The sequence below is a fragment of the Glycine max genome, chromosome 15 (genome assembly GCF_000004515.6).
Source record: "Glycine max cultivar Williams 82 chromosome 15, Glycine_max_v4.0, whole genome shotgun sequence".
NCBI classification, from domain to species: domain Eukaryota; kingdom Viridiplantae; phylum Streptophyta; class Magnoliopsida; order Fabales; family Fabaceae; genus Glycine; species Glycine max.
The window spans coordinates 23,642,851-23,652,557 of record NC_038251.2 but is presented as its reverse complement, the minus strand read 5'-3'; the positions used below and the strand labels follow the sequence as shown (position 1 = coordinate 23,652,557).

The following is a 9,707-nucleotide window of genomic DNA, read 5'->3' as shown; positions in this document are numbered from 1 at the left end:
GAGGAGGAGGCTTTGAGTGCTATGCTTCTTTTCCTTTTGTCGGTCTCTTCATTTTGGTTGAGACGTTGAAGTTCCATTTCATGTTCTTGCAATTTGCCAAAAAGAGTGGCAAGAGACATAGAGGAAAGATCTTTACTTTCAAAAATGGCAGTTACCTTGGGTTGCCATTCCCTACTTAAGCATCTCAAAACTCTATTGATTAAATCTTCATTTGGAAAGGTTTTTCCTAAGGGGGCAAGGTGGTTGACTATGTGTGTGAATCTTTTTTGCATGCTTTGGATGTTCTCATTAGTATTCATCCTAAATAATTCATATTCATGTGTAAGGGTGTTGACTCTAGATCTTTTCACATCAGTGGTGCCTTCATGTATAAGTTGGAGAGTATCCCACATCTCCTTTGCATTTGAACAGTTTGGCACTCTAAAATATTCATCTATTCCTAGGACAGAAGTAATAATGTTTTTAGCTTTAAGATTATATTGGATTCTTTTTCTATCTTCTTCAGTCCATTTATCTTTAGGTTTTTCTGTGGTTGTGCTAGTGCTTGCATCTACTATGGTGGGTACAAAAATTATTGTCTCCTTTCATCTTTTCAAAACCAATTTTTTCTCCTTTCATCTTTTCATAACAACATTTAAAATTTTCAAACATGCATCAAAGTATTGGTCAAAAGACACAAAAATCATCCATAAAAATTTCAATGCAAAAGTTAGAAAATATGGTCATCATGCACCTCTGATGAGTAGCATGAGCATAATGAAACCCAAACGACATCCGTTTATATGCAAATGTCTCACATAGACAAGTACAATTGGTTTTTTGTTGATTTTTCTCCGCCACAGAAATTTGTAAATATCCAAAACATCAAGTCTTATTTAGTTTTCTATAGTTTATACACATCCACCACCCAGTGGTTGATACTATTTTTTGCACCATCTTTTAACATAATTAAAAAGAAAAAACAAAAATATTTCAAAGTTAAGGTCCCATTTATGGTGGTTGCAAGTTTTTTTTTTCAAATACAATTTTCAAAACAAAATTTGTTTGACAAAAACAGAGTTGAAATGATTTTTAAATCATTTTCGAAACACTTTTACACTCATTTTCAAAGTCAAGACAAAAAAAAGATTTTGTGAGTTTGGTTTTTAGTTTAAAAAATTACACATTTTTCACATATAAAATCACCATTCCACCACCAACACTATTACCACCATCATTATCATCACCATTGCCACTGACATTACTACTACCACCACCATTTCTATCACCGCCATCACCATCATCATTGTCACTATTGGCTTCCACCACTAACACTACTATCACATCGTCATTGTCACTGTCGTCGCTGCCACTATAGTCATTGCCACCACAACCATCACTAGTATCTTTATTGTCGTTGTTACTATTGACATCACCACCATTATTATTGTTGTTATTATCACACAAAACCACTCTTGAACTAATTTTAATACTGCACGAAACTTTTAAAATGAGTTTATTTGAAATTAATCATATTTTTTAAAATGATTTAAAATATTTTTTGAACAAAAACTAAAATCTGATTGTTATTTTAAAAAAAATGAAACTCAAAATTAAAAATCACCTCAAATAAGACCTAAAATAACTAAATTTTTTTTATAGGATTTAAAAAAAATACTTAAATTATTCAAACCAAAAATATATTTAACGCATTTTTTAAAATTTTAACAATGCAAAAATTATACAGAAAAACAAAAAAGATCGCTGCAAAAATTCATAATGATCACATCACATAACAATCTCTAATATCCATTTCCAGCCAACCAAATTCCAAACATATCCCCACGTGTTATGCCACAATGGCATGACATCCTCATAACAAGACATCCTATGCCCTCTCATTTTCCTCTCTCTCTCTCTCCACCATGCCACCAGCCGCAGGAGCCGTAGCCTTACACTCCTCCCTCTGCAACATCTCTTCCGACAAACCCTCTTCTCCACTAAGATCACCCCCCATCCACGTCTCCCCAAAGCCCAAGAGCCTCTTCCAAAACCACCCCTTATACACCCCAACCCACACAAAACTCTCCCTTGAATTCAAAGAGAAAATCCTCTGCCTTGAGGTAATGGGCGTTGATGCAGGCAAAGCACTGTCTCAAAACCCTGACCTCCGCACTGCCACCATGGAGTCCATCCACTGCATCATCACCTTCCTCCTCTCCAAAGGCCTCCAAGAAAAGGACCTACCCAGACTCTTTGGCATGTGCCCCAAGATTCTAACTTCTGACATCAAAACTGATCTCAACCCAGTTTTTGATTTCATCTTGAATGAACTTAAAGTCCCTGGAAATAATTTCAGGAGGGTTGTTAACAAGTGCCCCAGATTGCTCACATCAAGTGTCAAAGACCAGCTTAGACCTTGTTTGGTTTACTTGAGAAGGCTTGGGTTCAAGGACTTGGGGGCATTGGCTTATCAAGATTCTGTTTTGCTGGTTTCCAATGTGGAGAACACCCTCATTCCCAAACTCAAGTTTTTGGAGACTTTAGGCCTTTCGAAGGATGAGGTTAGGAGCATGGTGCTGAGGTGTCCAGCACTGCTCACTTTCAGCATAGAGAATAACTTTCAGCCAAAGTATGAGTACTTTGCTGGGGAGATGGGGAGAAAGTTGGAGGAGCTGAAGGAGTTTCCTCAGTACTTTGCCTTCAGTTTGGAGAACAGAATAAAGCCTAGGCATATGAAGGTTGTGCAAAGTGGGATTGCTTTAGCTTTGCCAGTGATGCTTAAGAGCACTGATGAGGAGTTTAGGGAGCTGGTGAAGCAGGGGAGTGTTTGATTGACTATAGTGGGGAGCATTCTATTATGTGGATGCATATAGTTTCCCAATGAAGTTGAAATATTTGATAAATCGTTTATATGCTTTGTATTGTTTACTTCCTCAGTACAGAGTTTATGCGAAATTACTGATATATATACTAGTTGTTATTTCAAATATCTGCCTGCCCTTTTATGCTATTGACTACGTTGATGATACTGTGAAGCAAAGGTGTACAAAGATTTAAGTAATTTCATATTTATCAATGGAACTTGGAAATATATCATCTAGGTTAGCAGTTAGAAAAGCAATTTCTGCAAGAATGAAATTTTAATAAACTGTCAGAGACAAGAGATCAACAACAAAGAAAATATTATATGATGTAGGTGTAATAAGTTTCATATTTTCCTTTCAATAGCCAGTGGATGTAAGAGCGAAAATTTAAGTGTAGGTTGCAGTCCGAGGTCTTGTCCACAGTAATAACTGATACAAGATACATGAATTGCTTCATAAAGGAAACTGAGAGTAGTAAGGATGAACTTATCTAGCAGAAAGAGTTCAAAATGTAAATGGGCGCAGTTGATAAGATCTGAACGGAACAAGGTTCCAAAAGAATAACAAAAAACTGATTTCTTGGTTTCATGTCATCACATACAAACTTATTTTGATGATTCTGGGAACTAAAGGTGAAATAACTTTTAAGTAATTTCATATTTATCAATGTAACCTGTAAATTTTGTCATCTAGGTTAGCAGTTAGAAAAGCAATTTCTGCAAGAATGGAATTTAAATAAGAGATGATCAACAAAGAAAATATTACGTGTACATGATATAGGTGTAAGAGGTTTCATATTTTCCTTTGAGTAAGAATAATAGAATAATAGAATTAAAATTTAAATGTAGGTTGCAGTTGGACCCGGCGTTCACAGCAGTAACTGATACATGATATCTGAAATATTTCAATTTTACAATTTGATCATCATGTGTAGAAACACCAAGAAATCCCTGCCATAGGATAAAAAGGCTAAAGAAATCTAAGAGTATGTGGTGATAACTGATGAGCTTATCTAGCAGAAAGAGCTCAAAATGTAAATTGGCTGCAGTTGATGGGATCTCAATGGAATAAGGTTCCAAAAGAATAACAAAAGGCTGATTTCTTGGTTTTTCATGTCATCATATACAAATCAAGTACTGAAACCAACCAAATAACTTCCTATTAACTACTTCCAAAATAATACCTACAAAAGCAACAAACAACTTATGGTACAAACACAAAACAGTAGATCCATCAGTCAACTATTTGTACAAAGGGCACACTGTTTTCAAATTTCATGTACATCATGTTGTATTTGCCACGTGGAAATGATCTCTTTTGTCATTCCAAATGTCTATCTTGATGTTTGTCCTCGAGCTATAAACCAAAACTGAGTTATCAGGAAATGGAGCCACCTGCTGCTGTTTAGAAGGAAACATCTTCAGAAATGAATGCAGTCCATGCATCCTGTTCCAAAGAACATATGAACTTAATTTCTGTGTCGATCCTTAGCCTATAATTTATTGCTTCTGAAACAAATCATGGTAGATTTTATGCATATATGACTCATATTTAACATACCTGAAGAATGGAGAAAGCCTTCTCCGCTATATACTTTTGTAGGAATGTTGCTCCTCTTTGCTGTAGTTTGTCAGGGTGGAGGCATAATCTTGCTTTCTGATAGGCCTTCTTCACTTGTGAACTTTCTATTAAGTTCGGAAGAGGAACAGCATACCAGCCACTCTCAGGCCATAAAATCTGTTTACGAAAACATACAATTATGCCAATTCTCTTATTATATGCATACTTTCGAAGGAGTATAAAACTACAAAAGATTCAATAAATTGTCAATAAGAGATGAACAACAAAGAAAACGTTACATGATGTAGCGTTGAAAGGAGTAGCCGGATGTCAGTTTCCTTGCCAGATGACCACGATCTTATATCTCTGTCCAACTTCTCTGTTTCTGTTTGTACCTATAGAAACAACAGAACAATCAATATAAATCTATATTCTCAGATAAAAGAAATGGAAAAAAGGAAAATCCTTTACAAAGTTGACATGCTATTTTTGACAGGAACTGGATCGCACCCCCATCACACTTTTACTCATTTTTAATCATATTTTTTTGGGTTTTTTTCCTTACATTTAGTTTATTATGGACTGTTTTAATCACATCCTATCCTATCCTATCCATATATCATACAACTTGAGCTAATTTTTGTAATTTCTTTTCTTGAGCAAGTATTTTTAACAACTTATGAAATGATCTTTTCTAAATGTTAGTTGTGTCATCAAACATTACATGTATATATTGGCTTCTAATTTAAAATTACTGTTGAAAATAGCTTCAAAAGGTCTTGCGGACAAATCTAGAAGTTAAGGCAGTAATTACAAGCTTTGTATCAGGAATATGATGCACATGTTTTAGTTACTGATGCAGCAATGCTTATCCAATACAATAAATTACCTTCGAAGATTTAACTTCTCCTATTCCATCACCGTGGCATTCACCTGCATCAGACCTTCCTGCATTATATTGTACATGTTTAAATTAGTTTATTTCAGAGATAATTTTTCTAAAAAAAAAGCAAGCATCCTCTTAAAGATAAGTTTCAGAAAGCATGCACAAAATTTTATTAGTCTGGTTAAGACAATAACCTTCCACTCCTGTAGTAGCTTGCTCATTGCCTTCATTTCTCGAGCTCGATTCTTCATCAGAATTTCGTGATTGAAACTTCTCCTTGGCCCATGCTATTGCTTCGTCAAGGTCTGCTGTTCCACAACTTTCCTCTCTGAGGTTAGAGTTGACCTCTATGACATAGGAGCTCATAACTTCGTCGTCGTCGTCGTCCTGCTCTATAACCAGTTCTGGAAACAAGTGATCATGGACTGAAGATTTTGCCTCAGGTTCTTGACAGAGTCCAGAGACAGCAGAAAACGGGGAACTGATTTCCCAGTCATCAGCAGATACCTTCATGCTTTGATATGAATTGGATTCGAGACTAATAGTTTCGGGGGAGGAGACTCTTCTTGAGAATCCCAAATGTGAACTCTTGAAGCTCTCCTTGTACTCATTGTCCTGAAACTGAATTTCAAATGACTGACTATTGCATGGAAAAAGTGGCCCCCCTTGTTTAATTGGGTGTTCCCCGGGCATCATAGTGGTTGAGTTCCATCTGCACGGGACATTGATTGGCCTGCAACAATCACTAAGAAGCCTCAGAATTCCCATAACCAGACTACTAGAGTTTAAAAACGCATTAAATCAATGTTTTAAAAATTGGTCTGCAAATTCAATTCAGTTCACAACATCAAGGTTTTGGGGTCTCTGTGTTCACAATTACAGCCACATCAGTCGCATTTATTGATAGTTTTTCACAATTAGGGATTGTGACAATTGTTACCATATCCACAATTTAAAATCTTGCTTTAAACTTTGAATACACTTCTGCTAAAACACCCTGCCAATTGTGTAAAAAATCTATCTAGCTGGAGAAGAGAACAAAGCAACATGAAACCAACAAGGACAAACAAAACATGCATGAATGCTTTTGTTAATTGCTAATTCCTTCGCCAAAAGGGTGAAGAGTGAAGACTACAAAAAATAAGTTACCTCGGTGTTTAGTTTGTCTACTAACACTTTCAACGTCATAGATATCATATTTATAATTTCAAACATTAGCTCTCCCAAATTTACTGAAAGTGTCACATTCTATAATTTAACACACTCTTTTTTATGCAGATTTTCTTTTGGTACAAGTACACTTAACACACTCAATCATTGACTGAAATTTATTAGAAATATCACAAAATTGAATGTGTTATGCTTGTTATTTAATTAACTTCACACCCGTAATTTTATAATTTTAAATAAATTTTAACAAACAAAAACGATTGTGTTCCTAGCAATAGGCTTTACTGAAAATACTAAAATCAGATTCCTACTCCACATTCAGAGGGAGAGTACAACTGCAATACAGCTAATCAGAGAGGGCAAAAATGTCAATTCACAAGATAACAGACCGAATCTTAAAACAGTTAGTTTGTTGGGATTTCATTTCAGTACCTGAGCTTGGAAGCAAAGGCAGACAATGCCACGTCATCACCGACCGCCGTCCGGAGAGGGCTCAGCTCCTCGGAGCTCAGAGCCGACGACGAATTCGACTTTGATTTTGCCTTCGACTGCGGCCCCGACCGCTCCCGCGACCTCCGGTCGTCGTCCGACCCGAATATGTCGCTGTAGAACGCCTCGTTCTTCGCCGGAATCCGAAACACCGGCAAGCTCCGGCTGCCCTTCGCCGGCGCCGGAGACGCAAACTCCGGCGGACGGAAAATCTCCTCGTAGAACGAATTCGACCTCGAGAATTTGTGCACGAGGAGGCTCCTCGGCGGGCCTCCGAAGACGTCGGCGAAGTCGTCGGGGTCGAGGGTTTCCGGCTCGGCGGCCCCGGCGAAGATGGAACGCCGAGTTCTGGCGGAGGAGCGGTCCTCCATGGACCGTCGGCGAGGGAGCCCCCGCGTTAGGCCCATTCGCATTCTCCATGACTCGTCCATTCTCCGGCAAGGTTCTTCTTCTCTCCACTAACCGGAATATTCACTAGAAGAAACAAAGTGTGGGTGGTGCTTATATATAGAGTGGAGGAACATAAAACAAAAAAGATAATGAAAAAAATAAAAAGAAAAACAGTTTTGTGAAAAAAGCCATTGATTAACTTTTACTCTTTTTTTTTCTTTCAGCTTTAGTTACTATTTTCTAATAATCAATTAGATCATGTGCACAGTTACTACCATTGATTGCGTGGGATCTAGTGTGGATTTAATGTTACAACAGTGTTTTAACTTATTAGTGATTTCAAGTTCCATTTTTAAAAATGTGGTTGGGACAAAAAAAATATGCTTATAGTATATTTTTATACCATAAATATTATAAATTAAAATATATAATTTAAAGAGTAAGAAATTTACTCTCTTTTGTCATTTTAATTATTTTATCTTTACTTATACATTTCATCTAATAGCATATTTATTTTAATTTACTTTTTATTTTTATTTATAAATTAAATTTTCATATTTTTTAAAATTGCTAATAATTAAAAATAATCTTATATAATGATTTAAATTGTTTGTTATAAATCTAAAATATAATTTATATATTAAAAAATATTTATTTATTATGAGTTTTAATCATATAAAATAAATATTTATTTTATGCCGTACACATAATAAAATATTAGTAGTTTTACAAACTTGATCGAAATTAGACCGATGTTCATTACATGATCTGGATACTATAGTCTGACATAAAAAAAAAAGATATATCTAAATGGAAATGGACAAATATCCTTAGAATATATCAAAAATATTATTTTCCAGTTTATTCATATAGATATTTTCGCTAAATATAAAAGTATACAGTCAATTGTTGAATATTCGCACATCTTAGTTGTTAGTCCTGTCACTTCACAATTATACATAAATAATTTTTTGGCCTAATTAAGTACTTTGGGGCTTAAATTTCAGATAAAAACATTTGTTCATAGTGGGTTAATTAAATAGTCAATTAACAAAGCATATGGTTGCTTAAGATTTTTGTCTTGCCATTATTGTGGTTTGTTTGTTGAATGATCAATTTGTGCTTTCTATGAATGATTAGTGATAAGTGATGGGAAATGCATAGTGGAATACTGTGCAATAGCTAGAGTTGCTTTGATTACCTGGAAAGATGCATAGGCTGGAATTGGAAGTCCCCACAGACATCATCATGCTGGCTGTGTTTGATTAATTTCCCCTTCTTTACATTATGTTTTTAATTTTCTTATTGGGTGGGGGCAAGTGGTTTTGTTCTATGCCAGTGTCCACCCTTTTTGGTTGTCCTCATGCTCTGAGTTAATCTGTAGAACCATAATATAATATTGGAGTTTATGCTTGAGGAAAAGAATAAGAGGATAAAATTCATTTATGGAATGTACTTGTGTGTATGTATGTATCTTGAGATAGTGTCACTCTCTAATAGTTGCTTTTAATTTGAGGGAATTAGATGAAAGTGTCAGAACCATGGAATTATGTGTATGGCTTCAAGATAAAGTTGCCAACGGGGCAGGTGAGGGGAAAGGATGATTGGTACCTCACAAGGGGACATTGCATGCTTTAAATTGATTTGTGATCAGAGTCTTTATGCCCTTACCCTATATTAAATTTCCGTTTAGATCATAATCAATACATTTCAGGTGAGACTATCATACACCAACAGAGAGGCCTAATGATTCTTAGGTTTTAAATTCATACAATTTCCTTTTTATATTAGGCAATTTATCTTCATAATTATTTCAATTCGTTTGGCGGTTAATTTAAACCAGTATAAGAATGTGTTTAGAAATAACTTAAAAATTCAATGTCATGTTTTCCAAGATAGTTCTCACTCTTCTAAGCAGCAAATTTAACTGAAGAAATTTGTTACTTTTACGTTGAACGGGAAGTAACCTTAATACAAATACATCCTAAACAATCAGAAGAGGAACATAGCCACATAAACCTATGGTGCCAAGACTAAAAAAATAAGAATCCACAATCTTCATTGTTAATTAAGTATTGATCAAATATGTGTACTTGCAATATAGAATAATTTGTTTTCAATTATGAAATTAATAACCCAGTTTATTGGACCACAGATATGGTTTGCCTCCTATATTATATGGTGGTCCAAAAACATAATTTAGACGTTGCCAACTGAATAACCCTACCGTTTAGTGTGGTAGGTAAAGGGGAACATGTCCAATTAAAAACTTATGATTTTACATAATCATGGATCAATACAATTAAAACCTGTGTGGCTGGGTCCATTAGAGATATTGCTGTTCAGAGAAAGAGTGGTTTTGTCAA

The 9,707-nt window shown here is 35.3% G+C and overlaps 2 protein-coding genes across 3 annotated transcripts; one reads left to right on the top strand and one right to left on the bottom strand.

The window, feature by feature from the left end:
* The first annotated feature begins 1,802 nt into the window (after positions 1-1,802).
* LOC100801948 (transcription termination factor MTEF1, chloroplastic) lies at positions 1,803-2,969 on the top strand. The gene has a single exon (XM_003546529.5). The coding sequence runs from the start codon at positions 1,905-1,907 to the stop codon at positions 2,811-2,813; it is 909 nt and encodes a 302-aa protein (XP_003546577.1). The 5' UTR covers positions 1,803-1,904; the 3' UTR covers positions 2,814-2,969.
* Positions 2,970-3,859: 890 nt separating this feature from the next.
* LOC100801416 (uncharacterized) lies at positions 3,860-7,439 on the bottom strand. Of its 2 annotated transcripts, none has more exons than XM_006597878.3 (6): positions 6,895-7,439; positions 5,487-6,037; positions 5,296-5,354; positions 4,706-4,801; positions 4,407-4,583; positions 3,860-4,292 (listed from the first exon to the last, which is right to left on the bottom strand). In XM_006597878.3, the coding sequence occupies exons 1-6, from the start codon at positions 7,380-7,382 to the stop codon at positions 4,251-4,253; spliced, it is 1,413 nt and encodes a 470-aa protein (XP_006597941.1). In that variant the 5' UTR covers positions 7,383-7,439; the 3' UTR covers positions 3,860-4,250. The 2 variants fall into 2 exon arrangements, with proteins under 2 accessions (XP_006597941.1, XP_003546576.1); XM_003546528.4 differs by having other exon boundaries at positions 5,487-6,025.
* Between the last annotated feature and the right edge of the window lie 2,268 nt (positions 7,440-9,707).

What these genes read in the sequence shown, in the direction of transcription:
- LOC100801948 (XM_003546529.5), top strand. Translation starts at nt 1,905, where the DNA reads ATGCCACCAGCCGCAGGAGCCGTAGCCTTACACTCCTCCCTCTGCAAC.
- LOC100801416 (XM_006597878.3), bottom strand. Translation starts at nt 7,382, where the DNA reads ATGGACGAGTCATGGAGAATGCGAATGGGCCTAACGCGGGGGCTCCCT. An exon ending in AGCTACTACAGGAGTGGAAG is followed by an intron (nt 5,355 to 5,486) that starts GTTATTGTCTTA and finishes AATATAATGCAG; the next exon opens with GAAGGTCTGATGCAGGTGAA. An exon ending in TCCTTTCAACGCTACATCAT is followed by an intron (nt 4,584 to 4,705) that starts GTAACGTTTTCT and finishes TTTCGTAAACAG; the next exon opens with ATTTTATGGCCTGAGAGTGG.